The 26,787-nt window shown below is 39.9% G+C and overlaps 1 protein-coding gene and 1 pseudogene across 1 annotated transcript in view; both read right to left on the bottom strand.

Annotated features, from left to right (window-relative positions):
- Positions 1-26,787, bottom strand: part of GAD2 (glutamate decarboxylase 2) — a 90,029-nt gene that overhangs the window by 30,490 nt on the left and 32,752 nt on the right. The window contains exons 9-11 of the mRNA XM_002750103.6: positions 5,434-5,488; positions 3,860-3,976; positions 583-647 (exon numbers count right to left, since the gene is read on the bottom strand). Of these exons, the coding sequence (XP_002750149.1) occupies positions 583-647; positions 3,860-3,976; positions 5,434-5,488 (237 nt within the window). The remainder of the gene's footprint in view (positions 1-582; positions 648-3,859; positions 3,977-5,433; positions 5,489-26,787) is intronic.
- LOC118143290 (5S ribosomal RNA) lies at positions 18,492-18,610 on the bottom strand (annotated as a pseudogene).

Genomic DNA, 26,787 nt, shown 5'->3' with positions numbered 1-26,787 from the left:
TAAAAGGTGCTTTGCAGCATCAGTCAGAGCAGTGTCAGAGAAAAGTTATGACGGGAATGAAACCATGAGATGAGGTTATCGCTAGTATGTCTCACTTTAAGTGAACTAGCCATCTTAGACCCCAAACCAAAACTTTCAACACTGATAAGTTACAAGGTGCCTATTTGCTTTGTGAAATTATTTGTGGTGTTTTTTTTTAAGCAGCGGATATTATCCTTTTATGAAACATAAAAGCTATACATCTTCTCCCTGGAAAATGTGGGCTGCCCATAGGTTTTAAACAATTTTTTGTGGTTGGTTCAGAGATCCCAGGAATAGACCCTAGAAAGGAATCTCTACATCTGAAAGACATTCTGCCTGAGTCACTGGATGTGTGTTCTGATTTTTGTGTTGTTTACACATAATATTTACATATTTGATTTTTCTGTTGTTTACACATATAATACCACATAAGGCAAGGAGCACAGGCACTGGGTAGAGTGAGCTCACCCACTATTCAAGAGTTCCTGGAAATTGATGTGATTTGTGTTTCACAGTTGGCTTTTCACACTTTATGTTGTTAATAAGAACAATGCAACATACCTCTCCACGCCGCTCAGTTTCCACTTGTGTTTTCGGGACATCAGTAATCCACCACCCCAAGCTGCCTGAAAATAAAAAGATCGTAAGATGAAAATCGTAGCAGTTTGTCATTGCCTAGATTTCTTTGTGTGTGTGTGTGTGTGTGTGAGACGGAGTCTTGCTCTGTCACCAGGCTGGAATGCAGTGGCGTGATCTCAGCTCACTGCAACTTTGGCCTTCCAGGTTCAAGAGATTCCCCTGCCTCAGCCTCCCGAGTAGCTGGGATTATAGGAGCACACCACCACACCCACGCTAATTTTTTTGTAGTTTAGTAGAGACAGGATTTTACTATGTTGACCAGGCTGGTCTCAATCTCCTGACCTCAGGTGATCCACCCACCTTGGCCTCCCAAATTGCTGGGATTATAGGCATGAGCCACTGCGCCCAGCTGTGATTGCCTAGATTTCTATAGTTAGGTGTCTTCTAGACTAATGAGAGTCTCCTAGGGTGAAAATCATCTCCTTGACCCCAGGCAACTTAGGGAGTTGACCACCTTCCTCCGGCACTAGACCTTCCGAGTTTATATTGAAGGGCCATTCTAAAGTCCCAGACTCTATCCCACATTTATATGGGTGTTAAGGAGCCACCTTGGAGGCTTATTTCCTGGTCTGCAGGAGATGGAGAAAGACCCTCTCCCAAACCTATCACTGGCACTGTTAGTCCTAGTGAAGTCATGTTCTCAGAATGAGAGACCCTGTGTTCCCCACAGTGTCAGGCAGAGAAGATGGGCAGGAGGGCCATTAAACAGCTTCCAAGTTGCAGGGAAAACTCTTTTGACAAGTCTAAATGATCCCAGAAATAGGAAATGGTTTCATAACTCTAGTTCACTGATGTGTGATTTGTGATAGTTTTTGTGTCCAAAAGAAAAACCTCACCCAAAATCCACAAGCAGAAAAGATTCATACCAGTCAATTAGCTGAGCAATTAGAACACATGTCTTAAAAATGTGTGCTTGATCAAGGTTGAAGATTTGAATTGGTGTAGGAATCTCCTTTAAACACCGAATGTCAAGATGGAGATTCATTTAGAAATATTAACTTTCCACTGTGTGTACAAATAATTCTGAGATAAATTTAATGGGATTATAAAATTCATTTATGATGAAATTGCTTCCCCCAAATTTTGTTGTAAGTTCAGTTCCTTTTTTTTTTTTTTTGAGACAGAGTTTCATTCTTGTTGCCCAGGCTAGAGTGCAATGGTGCAATATCAGCTCACTGCAACCTCTGCCTCCTGGGTTCAAGCAATTCTCCTGCCTCAGCCTCCCAAGTAGCTGGGATTATAGGCACCCACCACCACGCCTAGCTAATTTTTGTATTTTTAGCACAGATGGGGTTTCATTATGTTGGCCAGGCTGGTCTTGAACTCCTGACCTCAGGTGATACACCAGCCTCAAACTCCCAAAGTGCTTTATATTACAGGCATGAGCTACTGTGCCCGGCCCAGTTCTTTTGCACTTTGAAAAATTATCAGATTTTCCAAATGTGTACTATTTTAAGATTTTTTTTCTACTATAATTTAGAATGTATGAATGTCAAAGCTAATAAGAGTAAGTGGTAAACTTGGTATGTTTCAAAGAAAAGCTAATAAAACTGGTTAAAAGATTCCCTAGTTCTAATTTAAGTATAAGGCCCAGAGGAATGACCCATAGCTTCTGTTGGCTCAGGACACACAGACATTCTTTTGAAGTTGTAAGGTAATCCTCTTCCTGAATCAGCTAGCAAGGTCTCACAGGCTTTCCAGTCCTGAGACCTAGGTCACTAATGGTACGGAGGTGGTTCAGTCTTTTCTCAGTGTCTTCAAGTGTAAAATGAAAGGGGCTCTGGTAGCCTAATAAATGACTCACACTGTGAATCAGGGAGGGTAAAGAAGATTGGTGATTGCTTTACGTGAATACTCTGGAATAATAGAAATGCACCCAGCTTAGCCAGTGGAAGTTTTGTGCTCTTAAAGAAAAGACTATTAATGAGCCTGGACATGGTGGCTCACGCCTGTAATCCCAGCACTTTGGGAGGCCAAGGTGTGTGAATCACGAGGTCAGGAGTTCGAGATGAGCCTGGCCAACATGATAAAACCCCATCTCTACTAAAAATGCAAAAATTAGCCAGGTGTGGTGGTGCACACCTGTAATCCCAGTTACTAGGGAGGCTGAGGTGGGAGAGTTGCTTGAATCCGGGAGGCGGAGGTTGCAGTAAGCTGAGATCATGCCACTGCACTCCAGCCTGGGCGGCAGAGCTCTGTCTCAAAAAGAAAAGAGCGTTAATTTGGTCTGAATAATTACTATTAAGCCCAAATGAGCAAAGCCAGGGATAGGTCACTGTCACAGCACTGGCTTAGATCTGGTGCTGGCCCATAACAACGTAAAGGATCTTGCACTCAAATGAACATCAACTTACGCATTCCTTCACTGAGAAAGTCTTGCAATGAAAAAATTATCAGCTGAGTCAAGCATTGTGCTTAGTTTGTGATGGTTTGTGATTAGCGATGGTTTGACACAAACTCTTTATCTCATGTGGATCACTAACAGTTTGCAGGTGGTAGCTAATCTTCAAATCACACTGAGTAATACAAATCTACACTTAAATCCCTTCAATCCTTCTAAAACATGACACTTTTTTTTTTATTAAAAAATGTTCTGGCGGGCACACCTCCATTATTGTTTAGTGTGATAAGGCCTGAAGTCAAAACCTTTCAAATATAATTTATCTTCTTACCTGACAAAGCTAAGAAACTGGAACTTTGCTGGTCCGTATTTCCCAGGAAGTTGTCAAGCCTGTTTTCCTCTCTAAACATAGGAATATCTAACTTGAGCTTGAGGATTTTTTTTTAATCCTCTGGGTCTCCTACATCAATGCAACTCCTTTTTACTCTTTTGACCATCCTGGTAAGTGAGGAAAAGCTGCATGTGTGGGACTGTGTGTGCAGCCTGTATTCCTCCATTAGATGCAATGGCTCAATGAATTGAAAACAAAGCAGTCAGCTTGGGTACTGATCAGAGAAATACAAATATTACCATGTTGGGGACATTAAGGCATAATCAGCCTCAGGATGCTTCTGGTGCATGTTGTGTACAGTGTGAGTTGTGTGCTAATTTGCTTCAGCCATCTTTAAAAGCTTTAATTTCACCACTCTGAAAATAAGCTGATCAAGTTAAAAAAAAGAGAAAACAAATTTCCTTCATGTGTCCCAGAGGCAAAGCATGCAAGGACATTTTAGTGGCCAGTCACTAAGGGATACTTACATCCACATGCATCCAGATCTTATACTTCTTGCAAATGTCAGCGACAGCTAAGAGGGGGTCAAATGCTCCATACACGGTTGTTCCAGCTGTGGCACTCACGAGGAAAGGAACAAATCCCTGTGCGAACGAGAAAGCCCCAAATCATGGAAAACAGATTCAAGGGTTCTTTTTAAAAGCTGATTAGAAGCCATGGAAATTCCCCCCCTAACACACATGTCTGAATTTTGGGAAGCAGCAGATGAGTTATTGATACCCTAGGACGTGGGACAAACTGCTGTTCACTCTCTGGAATCTGAGTTCTCTAGGCCATGCTGTTGGATCTTACTGTCTTATAAGAACAGACATTCTGATTTTCAGAAGAGGCTGCAATAAACCCAGAGGCTGTTAGTGATGTCCCCAAGACATGTATATATTCCAGTAGACTTTCTGGCCCTTTGTACCTCCTTTGCTCACTTTCAAGTATTCCTTATTCAAAAAGAGGCTTTGGAACTTCGTAAGTCCCCTAGAGTGAACAGGCAGAAAAATTAAGAGAAGTAGCTCTGACCAGCCCGTTGTTCCTATTTGGAAAATGCCCCCATAATTTATTTGGCATTTCAGCACAGAGGGGCTAAAATAATAAGCCACGACTTTCATCCATCTGACTAGTCCACAGTTTCTCTGACCATGGCTAAATGAAAACTGATTGAAATAACAGGCGGGAAGAAGGCAGAAGAAGGCCACAAACAGGATCGCCATAGTCACTCGTTCCGTAAGGACTCTGTCCTGTCTATAGAACATGACGTTACGGCGTCAGTCTTTAGGTGGCAGCAAAGGTTTGATCTTGTAGTTGATGTTACTAGACGTGATTCTAATATCTGTACAAGAATGAGGGAAACCTTCTCCTGCTGCCTGTCACTCAGTAAAACAAAACCAAATGAGAAAGGGCATATGAGCATAAATAATGACATCCATATGCATCATCAAATGAATGTGCATGTCATTAAATCAGGAACTGTAGATTATATCTACCAACCGGTAAACAGAATTTTAGAAACAAATTCTCTGATCTGTGAGCCATCGGGGGTTGTAAATGACTTTCTAGAGCTTTGGGAATCATGAGCATGCCTTCAGAATGTGTTACTTCTGAAAAGAGTTCTAAATTGCTTCCTGCAAAATAAGACGGAGAGCCAATGCTATCAGCATGCCCCTAGATGGGAAAAACTTGCCCCTTCTGAAGAACTGCACCAGGGTCCCTCACATACTGCATTAGTATTCTGCTATTTCTCCACCTCTGGAAATACTCTTTCAAATGTGTGTGTCTTTCATGCCAACCCCCAGTACCGAGGCAGACAAATGCTTTAGAAACTCTTACTGTATCTCTGTACATAATATTTACTCAGCAATTTAAATTTTTTTAAAGCAGAGCCTATAACTCAGAGAAATAAATAGTGACTGGATGCAGAATTCTATATTCTCACCAAACCTGAGAGATTGAGGTTTGGATCCTCTGTTTAAAATAAAACCAAAACACACTTTGTTCTCCGGTGGATGGAAATAGAAATATGGGCTGGATAAAGCTCCTGGCAGAAACTTACTTTCTGTTTAGCTTCAAGAATCCTTCTTTCAAGATCAGATGGGATCATTTTCCCTCTGGAAGGAAAAAGAAATACAGATTTGCTTTGAGTAATTTGCTTCCTCGACTTTACAACATAAGCGGCCGCAGGAGGGTAAAGTCCCACCCTCAACTGTTGATAATAACACTCAGTGAAAACAACTCATTGACTGTTTCCAGGAAGAATGCATTTACCTGCCTGGATGATGCATGACTATAATTTCTGGCCCATTTTGCAGACTCCTGACCATACTGTGTTGTTCTCCGTAGAACAACTATAATGGCCCCCAGCTGTGCACACAACCTTCTTATTAAGTCATCCTCTTAATTCAATTAGAAGAAGCCTGATTTTGAGCAAAACGTTTGGCAATGAAAGGAGAGTTCGGAAAAACCTTTCTATTCCAAACCTTTTAATAAACTGACCTGCAATTTCACATACCAATGACACACCAAGAAAAGAAAATCCATCCTGAAACATCTGGATGAAGATGCTAAGTAAATAAGCTACCTAACGACATTCCAAGTGCTAAAAGCATAAAGAGGACCAAAAATTCATGGGCTCAATTTTCAAATATGCTTTCAACCCTAAAAATGTTTCTTTCTTAAAATAAAAAAAAAAAACAGTGCTTTGCTTCCTATTATAATAATCAACCATGGTAATGGAGGCAGAGGAACGTTCTTTAAGTCAAAATAGCTCTCTGGAGGTTGCTAACATGGCCAGTTTTGCTTCAGGGTCATTGATGTAGGTTTTAAAAAGGCTATTTGGAAAATAACTGATGGTAGAGGTGATTATCACGATAAATGGCTGTGGGATACTGTTGGCATATAGTGAGCAGCGAGAGGTATTTGTCATTGGCACAAGAGTACATTTGTGGCTCTCCTGTGAGTCTAGACATGCAGCAAGCATTGGACTTCATTATAGCTTCTAGTGCTGTCTTACTTAGGCTTTTACATATTAAAATAAGTTAATTTATTATGAATTACTTCTATAGCCTTTATTTCAAAAATAATTTGAGCATTATATAGCGAGAAGGGTGTTATATTTTTGACCCATTTTTTTCAGGCCAGTAAAGGAGGTATGATAACATAATTGGCATATAAAGCAGACATGAAACCTCAAAGCATTGGGACTCACTGATTTTGTTGAAGCTGTTTCCCAGAGAAAGACAATTACCTGGGCAATGGTAATGGACAAGTTACCAGTGATTAGTTTGTCACATTGGAATGGGAAAAAAACGGCATTACAGGTACATTTGATGCCAAGAATATGAACTTGGATTAGAGCAGCCTACCCTTGGGGAACTTCTGTGAGACTGAGGGGAGAGACGAGAGAGTGGTGTGGTTGAGGAAAGCATGTAGAGAGCTTCTCACTCCCTATAATTCTTCCTACACTTCACAGCTTTGCCTGGCGGCATCTCTTAAAGCAGTTTTTCAGCCTCTCCCCATCAGATCAGGCTGTGCTAAAATACCTTGCTCCAGCCCTGATATAAACAAAGTGTTCAAGGTTCTGAGAAAGTGTATTATCTTTATCTTTTACATAAAGTTTAAAGCACATTAAAATTACCATAAACAAGAAAATTGAGAGTGAGAACTCTTTGAAATTGTTTTTTGTAAATCTTGAATTTTACCCAAGTTTACCACAAGCTAAACACCTCTGCCTGGAAGAATTTGGGGTAGACTAGTTTGACAATCATTATTTGCTCATCAAATCATATCATACTTAATATTTTGTTAAGTATAAGGCAGTAAGATGGCAGTGAGGAGTCAGAGATGAGGGTACATTTGAATTGGAAGGGGTTCCAAGACATGTCCGATTCTAGTTGAACCTTCTTATTTTTCAAGTAAGGTAATAGGCTGAGAGGAGAAGTGACTGCCCAAGATCAAATGCTGGTAAAAGGCCAGGGAGTAACTAGAAATATAATCCAAGCTTCCAGAACAAACTCAAAGGCACCGAACATATAGGAAACCTGTTTGGAAAGGCTGGAGTCTTTTAAAATAAGATAAATCTTTTAAGATCTGACTTTCATGAGCCAGAGCTGTCATCCAAACCTGCCGGGAAAATAGTAATGAACATATGGCCTGTTTCTTTTGTGTATCAGCGAGCTTTGGGCAGGAGGGGGGCGTATCTTGTCAAACATCAACTCCAAGTGTTCACCTCTGGCAGACTGGAAAGAAATGGGGCTAGCTCTAGTTTCTCCTCAGCACTCTGTCTTCCAAACCCGTATTTGTTTTGTCTACTTAGGACCCAGAGCCTGACATATGGCAGGTGGTAGATAAACACTTGTTGGAGGAATATGGCTAGAAGGAAAAGTTGAACCCAAAGCTTTAATATCTTTACCTTAATGTCTGACTAGACAGTGAATATGGAGGCCTTGTGAGAGGAAACTTACCATCTTTTGCTCTAACTTAGAATTGGCCAAATTACCTTAGAACATTGGTTCTTAAAATTTGGTGAGCATAATAATCACCCATGCCCCTGTTTAAAATGCATAGCCCCATTCTTAGGCATTTTGATTCAGTAGGTCAGCCTGGGGACCAGGAATTAATTCGTCCCACAAAAATTTATTGAGCACTTGCTATGTGCTATGCAGTGTTGTAGGAACTGGGGTCAGGGTAAACAGGACAGCGTCTACTCTCCAGGGCTTCCATGTTAAGAAGGGAGACAAACAATAAACTGATAAATAGACAAATGTGCACAAGAATCTGCATTTTCATCAGTCACCCAGGTGATTCTGTGTGACATATGCAGGTAGACCTAGGGCCATATGTTAAGAGATGCTGCTTGGACATTTTAACCTGGAGGTACTTAAATAACTGTGTAACACACTAAGTACTTTTCATACATGCCATGGTTTAGAGCCTTCATGGCTGCAGTGCAGTGAGCAGAAGGAGCTCCAGATTTAGCCTTGTCCATCCCTGCCTGCCCATATGTTGCAGAGAGAGAGAAGATTGGGTGACAACCAGCAGATTGTCCTCCGTGGATTAGAAGTTGTCGGGTCAGTCCTGCCTTTCTGCACAAAAATCGCCTGGTGCCTGGGAGGCTTTGGATGGCGACTGTTCCATACTCTATGTGTGGTCTAAAAGAATTTCTATAACATAAGTGTATATTATGCATCCAGCCTTCAAGCTCACAGTTAAGTAGCCAATGATGCTTTACACCACTGCTCTCAGTTACTTGTTAGTGTTTAAAAAGGGACTGCTACTAAAGTCAGGGCCATTGAACCAGACTGCTGCTTTGGACGAGGTATTTTGCATTGAGACGCTCAGTCAGCGGTAGCCTTTAAAAAGTCTTATGATGCTGGTGGGGTGCGGTGGCTCATCCTGTAATCCTAGCACTTTGGGAAGCCAAGGCAGGCGGATTATGAGGTCAAGAGACCATCCTGGCTAACATGGGGAAACCCCGTCTCTACTAAAGATACAAAGATTAGCTGGGCATGGTGGCACATGCCTGTAGTCCCAGCTGTAGCTATAGTCCAAGCTACTAGGGAGGCTGAGGCAGAAGAATTGCTTGAACCTGGGAGGCGGAGGTTGCAGTGAGCAGAGATTGCACCATTGTGCTCCAGCCTGGGATACAGAGCAATACTTCGTTTTTTTTTTTTGTTTTTTTTTTTTAAGTCATAGGATGCTATAGGGTCAGATAACTCCACTAAGTTGACTGGGCAAAATCCCAGGAAGAATGGCAGGTAGAACCACCAGCAGGAAAGATCTTCTCTTTGTGGGAAAAAGCAAAAAGACACAGATTGTACCTTGGACCATGGTCCCATATTCATGCCTAAAATTCTCCATGGCTCCAAAGGGAAGGACTGATTATCTGACCAAATGGAGCAGGTTACTGGAGAGTCTGTATTTCCAGGCAGGCTTGCAGAGGGTCACATATAGGGTGCCTGAGTCACTAGCTGACCCCATTCATTGGCCCTGCTGAAACTAGAGATACTACCACCCTTTCCTAAGTGAGCAGGGCTTAGCTCTGTTCATAAAAACGTGTGTGCAAAGAAGAAAGTAAGCGTTCATCCTTCCTGTTAGAAATGGGCTAAGGTTATATAACAACAACAACACTACCAGCAGCAAAACCAAATGACAAGTTTTAGAAGCAGCCGTTGCACAATCCCTGCTCCTCCCCAGCACTACAAGGAGAGTTCTTTCACATTTACCTTGCAGATTAGGAAACTGAGGTTCAGAGAGGCAGTTGACTATGGTTAAAAGCTTGAAATCTGGAGACAGAATAGTGGATTCCTGCCACAGATAACATGCTAACTGTGTGTACCTGAATAATTAAGTTATTCTTTTTACTCATTTATAAAATGCTGATGATAGTATTTGTCTCAGAAGATTCGTATGAGGGTTAAATAAGATAGTAGGTATAAACGATATTAAGCAAACTCTGCCTAACATATGGTAAGCACTCAATGTGTGTTTGGCAGTGTAACGTTGTTACATTGTTATTAACAGTGGTATTATTATTGTTATAGCATTATGTAACTTGCAGAATGTCACACAGCTAGCAGGAGGCAGATTTCAAATCTAGAGCAGTCTGATAGCAAAACCCACATTCTTGATACTGTACAACTACCCTGACGTAACAAAAAACTTTTCAGGTTGAATTCTAGGATTGTAATGACGTATGCAAAATGTCCCTGTGGTTTTCTGGAAGCCCCCTGAATTGAGTAGTTCAGTGATCCCAATTACTGCTATCAGCACTGGCTAGTAAATACTAAAAGCCTGTGACCTTGTCCTAAAACATATCTGATGATGTTGTTCTACCTAGTGCAGCATCCAAATGCAACAGCAGTAACAAAAACCTGCTAGCTGTTGATTGGTTTATATTTGCTTTTAACTAGTCAGTGCTAGGTAAAACTTTCCTATCAAGATAGCAAGAAGAGTAAATGGATGCAGGTGAATTTTCAAATTGCCCAGACTGTGTGGTGACTAGAGAAACTGCATGGACTGACTTGGGGAAAGATTGCTGAAGATGAATTGCAGAGGGGCAGTAAAAATTACCACAGATTTCTCCTGGATAAAAGAGCTCCCCGTGTCTTTACATAGGTGCTACTAACATGGGTACCCTGTCTTAGGAAAGGCCCCTAAGATAAACTAACAAAAGTTAAAACTGGTCATTTAAGAAGTACTTGTATTACAAAGCCAAACCCTTTGCAAAGAATTTTGCCATGATTATAAACAGTGAACTTTCTTGGTGCCTTTACTACATAGTTGGATTTGGAAAAAGAACTTTAACTGTAATGATTAATGATATTTTTCTCTTTTAAGATTTGTTTTCTAATATGCACAATGGAATCACTTAGCATTAAGGTCAAGTTATAAGAGAAGGATGTTTTTGGTGATTTTTTGTGTATAATTCTAGTAATGTTTACTCCTTTCATTGGCTTTCTCCAAAAGCATTTACTTTGCACACATACTATGATATACAACAATACAAGTGATGTGCAGCTGAGACTCCAACCATGATATGGTAAGGAGATATATTCTTTTGTATATGAAACTGCCTTACTGTTGCCCTTGAAGGGTAGTATGAGCACTGACAGGGAGGTATATGGTGAGGGAAATTGTATGGGCAGGAAGTTGTGCTGACCATCTCACATCACTCCTCCTTCTCCCTAAACTTCTATCCCTCTTCCCTGAATGTGTTTGTAGAGAGAAAAAAAAGAATTATAATAAGAGGTTCAAGTTACCATGTAAGAAACCATGCTTGGCTACTCTAAATAAATAACTTTGGAGTCCAAGAGGAAATCAAGATGGCAATTACAGAACATTACAAATTAAAGACACGAGAATAATACTTATAAAAACATGAGAAGCATCCTAAATCATTCTCAGAGGAAAATGTATAGCCCTGAGTGCTTATGAAGTTAAATAACAGAGAACAAGAAGAACTAAACGAATTAATCCAAAAAGCTAGGGAAACAACAACAGTGTAGGCAGAAAGAAGGAACATTTTTTTTAGTGAATTAGAAAACTTAATAAAAAGCAAACTTAACTAATACATTCAAAAGATGGAACATTGAAAAGATCAATAGATACACAAATATCTGATTAGTCCAATAAACAAAAGAGAGAAAATTTAACATTTGAAATGAGAGGGATGCTATGAATAAAGAGATTTTGCTATTTTTAAAGCATTCTATGTAAAGCTTTAGAATAATCTTAAAGTTTTTGAGAAAAATAAATAATGTTCCCTAGGAAAAGTAAATTACAAGAATAAATTCAAGAATATATGGAAAATTAAAAAAAAAGAAACTAATAACCAAGAGATAAGTGGGAGAAAAGTTGCCAAAAATCTGCCCCCACCTCAAAATGCCAGCCCCAGATGGTAAATTTTAACAAGTTTACTAATGACATATAGTACTCTTTAAACTCTTATAGAGAAGACAATGGAAAGCTGCAGAATTAATTAGGCACATCTTACAAATGTAGCTACAATAACCCTAAATATAATATTGGAAAATGTAATCCTGAAGGAAGTTCAAGATTAGCATTGGATCAAGTAGGAATTGTGGCAGGAATGCAAACAAAGGTGTGTCCTTCTAGGAAATCCTTTTAGCATAACTCATCAATAGATCAAAGTTAGAAAATCATCTGAGTTAGTGTCATCTCAACTGATGTCTAAAAGGCATTTTATGAAAGTCAACATTCATTCTAGAAGAGAAGGAAGTGGGTGAGGAGAAGGAAGAATAGAAGAGGGTGGGAGGAGAAGAAACAAAATAATTCTTGGTAAATTAAGACACCTTATTAACACTATAAAAAACTTTACTTCAAACTAAGAGTGAACATCATATCTAAGTGCAAAAGCTTAAATACATTTCCATGATATTTGGGACAAGAACATTCTTCTCAAAGACACAGAAAATTCTAACTGACCAATAATGAATAAGGGAATTGAATCAGTAATCAAAAATCTCCCATCAAGGAAAAGCCCAGGACCCAAGAGCCTCACTGGATAGTTCTTTCACACATTTAAAGAAGGAATAATAAGAATCCTTCTCAACTTCTTCCATATAGTTGAAGATGAAGAAACACTTTCAAACTCATATAGTTAAAGATTATGAAAAACCTTCAAACTCATTTTACAAGGCCAGTATTATCCTGATACCAAAGCTAGTCAAGGCCACCCAAAAAAAGAAAATTACAGACCAAGATCCCTGATGAAAGTAGATGCAAAAATCCTCAAAATATTAGCCAGTTGAATTCAACAGCTGATATACCATGATGAAGTAGGATTATCTCTGGAATGCAAGGATGGTTTGATATAGGCAAATCAATGAATGTGATATACTGCATTAACAGAATGAAGAATAAAAACCATATTACCATCTCAACAGATACAGAAATAGCACTTGAAAAAGTTCAACATCTTTTCATAGTTAACAACTCTCAACAAATTAGGTATAGAAGGAATCTACATCAATACAATAAAGGCCATATATGACAAGCCCACAGCTAAATCATACTCAACAGTAAAAGTTGAAAGCATTTCCTCCAAGATCAGGTGCAAGATAAGGATGCTCATTCTTGCCATCTCTAATGCAACTTAATATTGGAAGTCCTAGCCAGAGCAATTGGGCAAGAAAAAGGAAAAAAGGCATCCAAATCAGAAAAGAATAAGTTAAATTGTCACTGTTTTTGGATGATGTGATCTTATATCCAGAAAACCTAAAAGATTCACCAAAAAGCTGTTTTAACTCTTAATGAATTCATTAAAATTGCAAGATATGAAAATTAACATAAAAATCAGTTGTGCTACCATACACTAGAAAAAAACTACCCAGAAAAAAAATCAAGAAAACAATTCCATTTACATGGCATCAAAAATAATAAAATATTTAGAAATATATTTAACCAAAAAGGTGAGAGATCAGTACAGTGACATTATAAAACATTGATGAAAGAAATTGAAGAAACAAAAAAAAAAATGGAAAGATATCCTATGTTCATGAATTGGAAGAATCAATATTGTCAAAGTGTTCATACTACCCAAAGCAATCTACAAATCCAATGAAGTATCTGTCAAAATGTCAATGGTATTTTTCACATAAATTCATATGGAAACACAAATGACCATGAATAAAGTAATCTTGAGCAAGGAGAACAAAGCTGGAGACATCATGCTTCCTGATCTCAAATTATATTACAAAGCTATGTGATAAAAACAGTATGGCACTGGAATAAAGACAGATATGTAGACCAATGGAACAAATAGAAAACACAGAAATAAATCTAGGCATATGTGGTTAACTAATCATCAGCAAAGGTGCCACATACACATAATGGGGAAAGGACAATCTTTTTGCTAGGGCCAGGAAAATTGGATATCCACATGCAAAAAATTAAAATTAGACCCTTATATTACACCATACACAAAAATCAACTCAAAATGGATTGAAGACTTACCTAAGACCTGAAACTGTAACTAGAAGAAAACATAGGGAAAAATTTCTATGACATTGGTCTTGGCAATGATTTTTTTGAATGTGATACTAAAAGCAGAGACAATAAAAGCAACAATACAAAAGGTTGACTATATAAAACTAAAGTTTCTTCACAGTAAAGGAAACAAGTAACAAAATAAGAAGGTATCCCATGGAATGGGAATAAATATTTGCAACCTTACATCAGATAAAAGTTAGTATCCAAAATATATAAGGATCTCATATAACTCAATAGCAAAAACTCCCAAATAACCTAATTTAAAAATGGACAAAGGATCTGAATAGACCTGTTTCCAAAGAAGACATACAAATGGCCAACACGTGTACAGAAAGGTGCTAATCACTAATCATGACTGATTTTCAGGGAAATGCAAATCAAAACCACAGTGAGATACCATCTCACATTTGTTAGAATGGCTATTATCAAAAAGTCAAAAGATAACAAGTGCTGGAGAGGATACAGAGGAAAGAGAACCCTTATGCCCTGGTGTAGCCATTATAGAAAACAGCATGAAAGTTCATAAAAAAAAAAAAAAAATAGAACTACCATATGATCCAGAAATCCCACTTCTGGATATGTATCCAAAGGAAATAAAATCACCCTCTCAAAGAAATAGCCACACTTCCATGTTCAGTGCAGCATTACTCACAATAGCAAAGATTTAGAAACAACCTAACTAAGTGTCTGCCAACAGGTAAATGGATAAAGAAGAAATAAAATAAACATATACAATCTTGTCATTTGACAACATGGATGAAATTGGAGGACATCATACTAAGTAAAATAAACCAGACACAGAAAGACAAATACTGATGATGTCCCAAGTATATATATAATCTAGGAAAGTCAAACTCATACAAATAGCAGAAGAGTGATAACAGGGGTTGAGGGTGTTGGAACACCATTTGGCAAGGAAGGAAAGAAGAAAGAAAGAGAGGGAGGGAGGAAATATTACATACTTCCCAAACATTATAACCAAAGTAAATTTCAGTTAAATCAACTATTTAAATGGTAACATAAAATTTCTAGGGAAAAACAATGAATATTAACATGTTCTAAGAATAAAAAACATTTTCTAAATACACTAAAGGTAGAAAATAAGTAACCAATCACTCTATCAAAAATGGAAACATTTAAAAAATACAACAAATGAAATAAAAAAGCAGATGATACATTTTAAAAAACATTTGCAACATACATGATAAAAGAGAGCTTTGTTTTATTTTTCTTTTTGAACTATAAATAACTGATAAGTATGAAGTACTCAACTTTGCAAGGATAAATGCTTGAGGGGATGGATACCCCATTTTCCATGATGTGCTTATTTCATATTGTATGCCTGTGTCTGTCAAACTATCTCACCTACTATGTACCCACAAAAATAAAAGATTCTACTTTGCTAATTATCAAAACGTAAATGAAAACATGAATAATAAAAAAGCTCCATCCATCAGATTGATACACATCACTTAAGGTTTTAATTCCTAGCATGAATGAGGACATAGTGGGTAGGTACCCCTTTATAGTACTGGAAGAGTGTAAACTGGTTGGGTCTTTTCTGAAGGCAACAGGACAGCAAGTATTTTAACTCAGCATAGACACAGTCCTGAGGTCAGAAACTCTACATCTAGGAAGGTGGGTTTTTTTTTGTTTTGTTTTGTCTTTGTATTTTTTGAGACAGAGTTTCACTCTGTTGCCCAGGCTGGAGTGCAGTGGCGTGATATTCGATCACTGAAAACTTTGCCTCCTGGGTTCAAGTGATTCTCCTGCCTCAGCCTCCTGAGTAGCTGGGATACCACACCCAGCTAATTTTTTATTTTTAGTAGAGACAAGGATTGTTGGTCAGGCTTGTCTTGAACTCCTGACCTCAGGCAATCCACCACCTTGGCCTCCTAAAGTGCTGGGATTACAGGCATGAGCCACTAGGCCTGGCCACAAATTATTTTAAGAAAATAATACAAGGATATGTACAAATGTTTAGACGTGATAATGTTTATAATAGCATTTTTTAAAAATAGTAAAAGTTTAAAACAACTTAATGTTTAGCAACGAATTTGTTAAGCAATATAAATTCTAAATAGTAGGTTATTAAATAGTGAATAGAATTGTATTGAAGCATTTCTAAGACATACAAGTTGTCCATAATATTTGGTATGTAAAAAACAAATTTCTAATTAGTAAATACTTATAGTTCCTTTTATGTTAAATATATGAAAATGTATTTTGAACTATATCCACCAACTATTATGAGAGATTTTATCTAGGATCTTTTATTTTCTTATTTTTCTACAATGAGTATGTGTGGCTTCTCGAATAGAATTATGTTGTCATTCTTATTTTTAAAAAGGAGCCATCTCTTATACAACACCAAGTAAATTAACTCAAAATAGATCAGAGATCTAAATGTAAGAGCTAAAACTATACAACTCTTGGAAGAAAACATAGGACAAAACATTCATAACACTGGATTTGGCAATAATTTCTTGGATATCACACCAAAGGTACTGACAACAAAAGAAAAAATAGACAAATTGGATTTTGTGAACATTGAAGACATGTACAACAGATGATACTATTAACAGAGTAAGAAGGAAGCTCAAGGAATGGGAGAAAATATTTGCAAATTATATATCTGATAAGCGATTAATATCCAGAATAAAGAAGTTCTAAAACTCAACAACAACAGTAACAAAACCAATCCAAAAGACCCGAGTAAACATTTCTCCAAAAAAAGTATACAGATGTCCACTAAGCACATGAAAAAATTCTCAGCACCACAAATCATCAGATGAGTGCAAATTAAAACCACGATGGAATACCACTGCATAGCCATAAGGATGGCTGCTATGAAAAACAAGCAAACAAACCAAAAACTCAAAAAAGAACAAGTCGGTGAGGAGGTAGAGAAATTGGAACCCTGTGCACTGCTGGTAGGAATGTAAAATGATATAACAGTTGTGGAAAAAGTATGACGGTTCCTCAAAAAATTAAAGATAGAATTACAATGTGACCCAGCAATTCTACTTTTAGGTATCTACTCCAAAACGATTGAAAGCAGAGTCTTGAAGATGTAACTGTTCACCCAATATTCATTGCAGCATTGTTCCTATTAGTCAAAGGTAGAAGTAAGGCTGGGCACGGGGGCTCATGCCTGTAATCCCAGCACTTTGGGAGGCTGAGGTGGGTGGATCACCTGAGGTCAGGAGTTCAAGACCTGCCTGACCAATATAGTGAAACCCCATCTCTACAATAATGCAAAAATTAGCCGGACACAGTGGCATGCACCTGTAGTCCCAGCTACTCGGGAGGCGGAGGCAGGAGAATTGCTGGAACCTGGGAGGCAGAAGTTGCAGTGAGCAGCTATTGTGCCACTGCACTCCCAGCCTGGGCGACAGAATGAGACTCTGCCTCAAAAAAAAAGAAAAAAAAAAAAAAAAAAAAAAAGGTGGAAACAACCCAACTAAGTGCGCATAAATGGATAAACAAAATGTGATCTATACAATAGACTATTATTCAGCCTTAAAAAGGAAGGAAATTCTGACACATCCTACAACAGAGATGTACTTTGAGGACACTGCGCTCAGTGAAATAGACAAGTCACAAAAAGTCCAATCCTGTATGATTCCATTCATGTGAGTGAGGTACCTGGAGTAGTGAAATTCTTAGAGACAGAAAGTAGAGTGGACTTTTCCTGGGGATAGTGGGGAGGGAGTGGTGGGGAGTTAGTGTTTACTGAGCACAGAGTTTCAGTTTTGCAACGTGAGAAGAGTTCTGGAGATCAGTAGTAACGATGGTTGTACAGCAACCATCAGTGGTACTTCATGCCACTGAAATGCACACTTAAAAATGGTTCAGATTGGAAATGTTATGTGATATGTATTTATCCCAATAACAAAATGAAAAAATAGGAGCTCTGTTTAAACTAGTGAACACTAAGAGTTCTCTTCTGAGCTCACACCCTGACTCTTCATCTATAAGCCATGTGACCTTGTACGTATCCCCTGTGAGAGGCTATGAAAGAAAACTTGCCATACTGTTTAAAACTATTATGTATATGGAATCACTTCACAACCTATGTCGGCACGAGAAAAATGTGAAAGAATATACTATTTTGTGACTCTAATTAAATGAATTAATTAGGTCAATTTTGTCAAGTGTCTAGAACTGTGCCTGGCATGTCATAAACTCTCAATCAGTGTCAGCTGTTATTATTTTATATTCCTTTCTGATAGAGGGCAGAATGCAGTACACACAACACTGGCATCCCCGAGTTCTCTGCATCTACACCCATAGGAAATACACGACTCAGAGGGCTTCCCACAGCCTTGCTCAGGAAGAATTGATTTGGTGTTTCTGTGAAGTCTATTCCGCTACAAAGCACTGAACAGCTCCCCAAGGACCCGAAAGAGTAATTAGCATCCCTAACCACCTTCAGGCACTGGCTACAATTCAGCTAATTTAATGAAAGAGTATCACGACCCTTGATTATTTATACTTTCAATTGTTTAAATCAATTTTATGATAAAGCATGGTACTTAAAAAGCACAGGGAAATGTAGTCTAACTGTAATTTATTTACTTATTTTTAATTTTATTTTTAAGCCTATAACACATGGTATTTCCAGGCAGTCTCCCACCTAAGTACTAACCGAGTCTGACCCTGCTTAGCTTCCAAGACCTGACGAGATTGGGCGCATTCAGGGTGGTATGGCCATAGATGTCTAGCTGTAATTTATAAAGCTTGAGTGATATGTTTAAAAGAAAGGCTAAAATATACATAAAAGCACTAGTAGCTAATTTGTGGTAGAAGAGCATTAATCAAAATGGCTAACAGAATTTTTGTGTTACATGGGAGCTAGGAAAGCCAGCGACTCTAGCAGTCCTATGCCACTAGGTATCATGCGACTTGGTCAGATTTATTTTCTGTAAGGTTTACAACAAATTACAAGTAATTTAGATAATGTAAAGGGAACCCTGAAGGGAGGAGAAAGAGAAGGCGAAATGGAAGAGAGTGGGGAGAACAAGTGGAAGAAGGTGCTAGAACATATTAATTTCTTTTTTCTTGTTTTGAGATGGAGTCTCGCTCTGTCTCCCAGGTTGGAGTGCAGTGGCATGCTCTCAGCTCACTGCAACTGCTGCCTCCCAGGTTCAAGTGATTCTCCTGACTCAGCCTCCCAAGTAGCCAGGATTACAGGCGTCTGCTACCAGGCATGGCTAAGTTTTATATTTTTAGTAGAGATGGGGTTTTACCATATTGGTCAGGCTGGTCTTGAACTCCTGACCTCAGGTGATCCACCCACCTCCGCCTCCTAAAGTGCTGGGATTACAGGCGTGAGCCACTGTGCCCAGCTGAGCATATTAATTTCTAAAAATACTTTTGAGTCCATACTGAGAATAAATGAGAGAGCAAGAAAGAGGGAGTGAGAGATAACAAAAAGACAAAGAGCTCTTCCCTACAGTGGAATGAAAGGACTAAGAAGGACTAATAAATACAGAAGTTATTTATTTATGGAGTTAGAAAATCACTGTTCTGCAACCATTACAACAAAAATTCAGGGAAAAATCATCGGTGGATGCTAAGCTAGTGGGTGAACATTTCAGAAGCAATGGGGTATTTATACAGTCTCAAAGCATCCTCTGCAAGATACTTATTAACTGCAAAATAGAAAATAGTCATTTCATAGTGGAGTAACCTGGCAGACACTGCCTTCACCAAAAAATCAAAGTTGATATGGGACCAACCGCCAGACGAGATGCACTCGAGAAAGCCAGTCATCTCCTCCTCCAAGTCCTGCGCCAAATGCATCACTTGAACCTAATCATGGGAAAACACCAGCTGAATCCAAAGTACCTGCAAACTAGATGGTCTCTACTCATCAAAAACATCAATGTCCTGAGAGACAAAGGACAGCTACAGAAACACTGCAGATTAAAGAAGACGACAGAGACATGACGACTAAATGTCATGTGTGATCCCAGACCGGGGAAGAAATAGCCGTCATGGATATTATTGGGACAGCTGAAGAAACTTGAATAAGGTATGTATATTGAATAATAGTATTCTATGTCAAATTTCCTGATTTTCATAATTGGCCTGTGATTGTGTAAGTGAATATCCTTGTTTTTAGAAAACATACATTGAGGTATTAAGGGGTTAGAACAGCACGATGTCTGCAAGGAGCTGGCAGATGGCTCTCTCTCTCTCTATATATATATATATATATTCATATGTATAATTAATATAGGTAATATTCATTACACTTAATATGTAATATTGGATTTTATATACAGTATATATTGAAAGATAGAGAAAGCAAATGTGTCAGACTGTTCATAACTGATGAATTTCCAACTATAAGGGTGTCTGATTTGAATCATTAGCAGCTTGTCAACATAAGCTGAGCCCAGGCTGGCCCCTCCTGTCTTTCCTCCCCACCCCTCCCCAGTCCTCTTTGCACCTTCCATCAACAGCATGCTGCTGTTGCTTTCTCCCCTGTTTCCTTCCAATTTTAGGATATGAAATTATTTCAGAGTTTGTGTGAGCTCCTCAGAGAAAGGGTCTACACAATTTTAGCCAAAAGACTAGGAACAAGACAAATTAAACCTTTGTTATTTATTCTTTCTTTCCCTCCCTCCTTCCTTCCCTCCCTCTTCCTTCCTTTCTTCCTTCCTACCTTCTTTCCATCCTTCCTTCCTCCCTCCCTCTGTCCCTTTCTCCCTCCTTCCCTTCCCTTTCCCCTCCCCCATCCCCCTTTCCTCCCTTTCTCCCTCCCTCCCTCCCTCCCTTCCTTCCTTTTTCTTTCTTTCTTTCCTTCCATAATTCATATTTCCTCTCTAGTGGGTCCTCCACCTCACAGTGAAATGGGCAGTAAGCCTCTCTCCTTTAAACAACAAAGCCAAAAGCCATCCTGGATTCAAAGCTCCCCTCCAGCTTCTGCCCTGCCTTCTCCCCTTCACGGCTCCACCTCCTGGACCTTGCCTGTATTCTCCTTTTTCTCATCTACCACTCACCCCAACCTACTGCAAATTGCCTTCTGCCCTCACTCCTCCACTGAAACTGCCCTTGCCAGACCCAATCTCCACCTCCTTAGGAGAAATGCTGATGGGTGGTTGTTGGCCCTCATCTCGCTTGCTGTAGCATTTGATTCTGGTGACCACTCCTTTCTCCAGAAACACGGTCATGGCCCTCATGGCCCTGTTTCTGATTCTCTGACAATTCTGGCTGCTCTTCCTCAATCTCCTTTGCAGGCTGCTCTTACTCTGCCTGTCCCTGAAGTGTGGATGCTCCTGAGAGTTCCTTCCCAGGCCACCTTCTGCATGGCTTCCCTAGTGCATCTCCCGAGCTCCAGGCCCATACTTCCAACTGCCTATCAGACACCCTTATTTGCGTGTCTTATAAGGTCTTCACACTCAGTATCTCCAAATCTGAACTGTTCACCTTGGATAGGGTGCCTTATCTCAGAGAATAGCACAGCATGGACATAGCTGGCAAGCCAGGAGCCTGGCATTCATCCTTGCCTCTTGTCTCAACCTGCACACCAATCAGGTTACTAATGGCAACACTTCTTATTAACTCCAGCACTCCTCTCCAATTGCTCTGCATCTGGTCAGCCCACGATTCATCATCTCCCATTCATATTACTACAACATCCACCAACTTCCAGTCTCTAATCACATTCGCTCTGCATTTAGAATAATCTTTCTTACACAAAAGTATGCTATTGCTCCCCTGCTCAAAACCTTCAGTGATGTCCCATGTCTTTTAATCAGAAGCCCAAACAGCTTAACATGGCCCATAAGGCCCTCATGACAAGGACATTCTAACCAAGTTCTCTCTTCTTTTCAGTTCCTTGAACAAGCCAGGTTCTCTCTTACATTCAAGGTTTAGAGTAGGGGTCCCTAATCCCTGGGCCATGGACCAGAACTAATGGCAACCTGTTAGGAGCTGGTCACCCAGCAGGAGGTGAGCCCCACCTCCTGTGAGATCAACAGCAGCATTAGATCTCATAGGAGCCGGAACCCTACTGTGAACAGCAGATGTGAGGGATCTAGCTTGTGTGCTTCTTATGAGAATCTAATGTTTTTGGGAGATCGAGGCAGGCAGAGATTACCTGAGGTCAGGAATTGAAGAACGGCCTGGCCAACATGGCAAAACCCCATCTCAACTATAAATACAAAAATAAATAGCTGGGCATGGTGGTGGGTGCTTGCAGTCCCAACTACTTGGGAGGCTGAGGTACGAGAATTGCTTGAACCCAGGAGGTGGAGGTTACAGTGAGCTGAGATCATGTCACTGCACTGCCACCTAGGAGGCAGAGTGAGACTCCTCAAAAAAAAAAAAAAAAGAAAGAAAGAAAGAAAAAGAAAAAGAATCTAACAAATGCCTGATGATGATCTGAAGTGGAACAGTTTCATCCTGAAACCATCTGCCATCCCCGCCTCTCACAGCCCTCTCCGTGGAAAAACTGTCTTCTATGACGGGTCTGGTGCCAGAAAGGGCGGGGACCACTGGTTTAGAATGTGCTGTGGCGTCTGCCTGGGACATTTTTGTCTCTCCTCTTTATCTGGATGACCCCCATAATCCTTCCTCTAGCTGCGGAACTAGACGTGTGTCAGTAACAACCAGCACTTTCTCTGTCATGGTGCTTCCCCTCCTGTGCTCATCTCACTCCAGACTGAGCTACGTCCACCACATCTGCCACTGTGTTCCGGTGAAGGCCACTGTCTGCAGCCAAAAGAGGTAGCTCGCAGGGCTCCTGCTTCCATCATATAGGAATTCCCCATTCTTCCAAATTATCACCCATGCAATAGAAATGTTCTCTCCTATTTTCTTGACTGGATATTTGGGAAACATCTTTTTGCCCAGTGGCCTAAGCAAATTTGGAAATATTACTCTGTTTTCTTTCACAAATGTGTATTTTCTTCTCTACACTAATTCACTTTTCTTCTCTCTTCTTAGCTATAGCTACACATCGTTAATCTAGATGCTACTGATTCAAATTTTGCAAATATGAATGACAGGAATAAAAATTCATTAATCCCATCCCTGAATATTCATCTTTTTGTTAACAAGGAGAGGAAACTCAAGCTATAACTTATGAAATCATGTATTCACCTAACACAGTTTCCTCTTTCAAATTTAATAAGTAATTTTTACAAAATGGAAGATTCCCATTTAGTTATAATACTTCACATCAAAATGTAAGCCATGGTGAACTGAAATTTTGTATTACCTTATCTTATTCCATTTTTTATAGTATATTTAATAAAATTAAAATGCTTTTTGATTTTCAATTCTAAGAGAACGTAGTTCAAACAAATATTTACTGTAACTTTGTTTTTTTGTTTTAACTGAGAACCGTGTTCCACTTTGAATTGTCACCAAAAGCTAACCCCTCCAACTGTAATCCCAGAACTTTGGGAGGTCGAAGCAGGTGGATCACCTGAGGTCAGGAGTTCAAGACCAGCCTCGCCAACATGGCAAAACCCCGTCTCTACTAAAAATACAAAAATTAGGTGGGTGTAGTGGCACACACTTGTAATTCCAGTTACTAGGAAGGCTGAGGCAGGAGGCTCTCTTGAATCTGGGAGGCAGAGGTTGCAGTGAGCTGAGATTGCACCACTGCACTCACTCAAAGAGTGAGACTTTGTCTCAAAAAAAAAAAAGAAAGAAAAAAGGGTGTACGTCACAGGATCTTCTTCCACATGCAGCTTTGGGCTTATTGTTACAAAGACACAGACCATTCTCTTTCACTGGGACATTTCTTTTCAGTTGTGAACCTTCAATCAAGTCAACTGTCTGCAGAACACAATAAAACCCATCACCCCAACCACTGATAGACTATTGTGTGGTAGGAAAGGGTAACTACAAGAAATGAAAGCCATAGAGAACAGGTCCAGGCTTTTGTTTTGGGAAGGCTGAATGAGTTTTACAAAGCACATTACAGGAAACAAGCATGAAGGCACTCACCTTGTCAGCCTTACATGATGTACTGAACTGCACATCTGACTTTTACAAGGACGTGATAATAAAAATAAAATGGCTGCCGAGAGTGTTTTAATTGATTCTGACCCCAGTGGTGACTACAAATGACTGTCCGAGACTTTCCCCTTAGCTGCTGAGCGCAAACACTTCAATGTCACTTAAACCATTAGGGCCAGGCCCTTCATCTTAAACTCATGTCATAAAGATGATGTGAATTACCAATAGAGAGCCAAAGATGGCATGTAGCTAAGAGCACAGTTAAATTTTTTTCAAACATGTTCTTATATAATGCTGCTAGGAGAACGAACTGACGAAATCTTTTGCAAGGCTTATCTGATGCATCCCTTTTCTTAAAAATGTTCATATGATTTAAGTTAGTAAGAATACAGAGACATTGTCAAAATGGAGAAGCCATGGACGCATAAGGACGTTCACTGAAGGATATAAAGGTTATTTGTAACCGTAACACGAGAAACAGAAACATGTATAATGGGGACTGATATTCTGGACTTACCCCATTCATTGCTGGATTGTTTTTAGCATTTTACATTTGTCAACACATTTAATCTTTATAACAATCCTATGAAGCAGGTGCCATTACTTTTTCATTTTTTCAAGTAAAGAAGCTGAGGCACAGAGAGGCATTTGCCCAGGCTAGTGCTGGGGCTGAGATTGGAATTTAAATAATTCAGCTCCAAAGCCAGCTCTCTAAATGTACTGCAGTGCTTTCTGAGTAGTCACATCTAAAATATTATACAGTTAAGTGTGTTTGTGTTTGTAATCATGTGGAAAAATACTCATGTTATATCTAGTTAGAAAAAGAAACATGAGGCTGGACATGGTGGCTCATGCCTGTAATCCCAGGACTTTGGGAGGCGGAGGCCATGAGTTCAAGACCAGCCTGGCCAACACAGTAAAACCCCGTCTCTCCTAAAGATACAAAAATTAGCCAGGCATCATGGCAGGTGCCTGCAATCCCAGCTACTCAAGAGGCTGAGGCAGGAGAATCACTTGAACCCCGGAGGTAGAAGCTGCAGTGAGCTGAGATCATGGCACTGCACTCCACCCTGGGCATCAGAGCGAGATTCCATCTCAAAATAAGAAAAAAAGAAAACGAAACATGATCAAAAATGTGTAAGAGGAAAAAAGGGAAAAAGAAAGAACAAACTTCTATGCTTAGAAAAAGATCTTCAAAGGTTTGGACACCAATGTGGTACTACTAGTGATGATCTTTGTATAATGGAACTATGATTTTTCTCTGTTATTTTAATTTTTTTAAAGTAAGCATGTATTGCTTTTTAAATAGTAAATACGGTCATTCACTCCTTTTAAAGATCTCACTGTGTTTCTGGCTCCCACTCACATTGCCCTCGACATCTCTCCCCCTTGCTTTACTTCTTATTTTCCGTCACAAACTTCTCTCTCCTTATTTCTCTTTTCTCCTTATTTTCTCTCTTATTTCTCTCTTAGTCCCTATTTTCCCACCTTTTGTTTCTTACCCCGCTTGCCCTTTCCCATTTCCTTCTTTCTTCCTCCTTCCTCTCCTGGCTCTTCCTCCTTCCCCCTCCCACAAAGCTTAGGAGCGGAAAGGGAAAAAGCCCCCAGCCCTAGCTGCTCAGGGGCCCTTTTCCCTGTGTCTCTCCCAAGGGGTGTATGTGAGTAGATAGGGACACTAGAGAGTGAGCCATTTTCTGAAAAACACATACCTTTTAGCATTCTATTTCTAATTGTTGTTCTAATGACTTCTAAAATTGTTGAATTAAGCAGGGTGTGATGACTCATCCCGGCCACTTGGGAGAATGAGATGAGAGGATTTTTTGAAACTAGAAGTTCAAGACCATCCTAGGCAACATAGTGAGTGAGACTCCAACTCTGAAACAAACAAAAATGAGCTGCGGATAGCATTGTGGGCCTGTAGGCCCAGCTACTTGGGAAGCTGATAGGGGAGAATTGCTTGAGTCTAGGAATTCAAGGTGAGCTACTACTGCACTCTACTGCACTACAGCCTAGGTGAAGAGCAAGACCCCATGTTTTAAAAAAATAATTGTTGAAATAAAATTCTTTGACTTTCACATTTGAGGACCCCTGGCCAGTCACTGATCGCAGGCCCCACCAGCTCTCCAGCCTTCTTCCCTGCCCTCCTGGTCTCCTGGTGGTGCATGGCAAATCCCACCTGCCTTTATCCCGGCAGCCCTGTCCATGGTCCCTTTCCCCACCACTCCTCTGTTTTCCCTTCTTGATCTTCCTTCTTCTAGGCCTGCACTTCTCTCGTGAGCAGAGCGATGCCTTCAGACCGGCGGATGTCCTCAGGCCGGCCTCTTATTCCCATGACAACCCAGCTGGCTGGCTTGGTGTGCTCATCCAAGACCATTTCTGCTGCCACACTGGATTTTCACGGTAGTAGAAGCAGTGATACCGATGCTTTGAACACTGGAGTCCAGAGCCCCTGCTGCTCTGCCAGTCACCTCTCAGCCCGCTGGGATTCACTAGAGAATGCCAGCCGCTGAGGCTAGCAAGGAACACTGCCTAGGCCAGCGAGCCGTGGCCCCTCTAGGTGATTCTTCCCTGAACTCCGGGCTCCTCACTCATAACAGATCAACTACAGATTAAGAAAGTTTTAAAGTCATCTAAGCATTTATTCTCCACATTTTTAAAAGCCAGTTTTTTTCCTCAAATCTCAATTCTTAAGTGCTTGCTAGTAAGGAATACTGGTAGCCTTAAAAATATGAGGCAAGCCAGGCACAGTGGCTCATGTCTGTAATCCCAGCACTTTGGGAGGCCAAGATGGGCAGATTGTTTGAGGCCAGGAGTTCGATACCAGCCTGGCCAACAGGGTGAAATCCCATTTCTACTAAAAGTACAAAACCTATAGCCAGGCGTGGTTGCGTGCACCTGTAGTCCCAGTGATTCG

Source organism: Callithrix jacchus, chromosome 7 (assembly GCF_049354715.1).
Source record: "Callithrix jacchus isolate 240 chromosome 7, calJac240_pri, whole genome shotgun sequence".
Classification (NCBI taxonomy): Eukaryota; Metazoa; Chordata; class Mammalia; order Primates; family Cebidae; genus Callithrix; species Callithrix jacchus.
The sequence above is the reverse complement of the archived record's forward strand: the minus strand, read 5'-3'. Positions and strand labels throughout refer to the sequence as shown.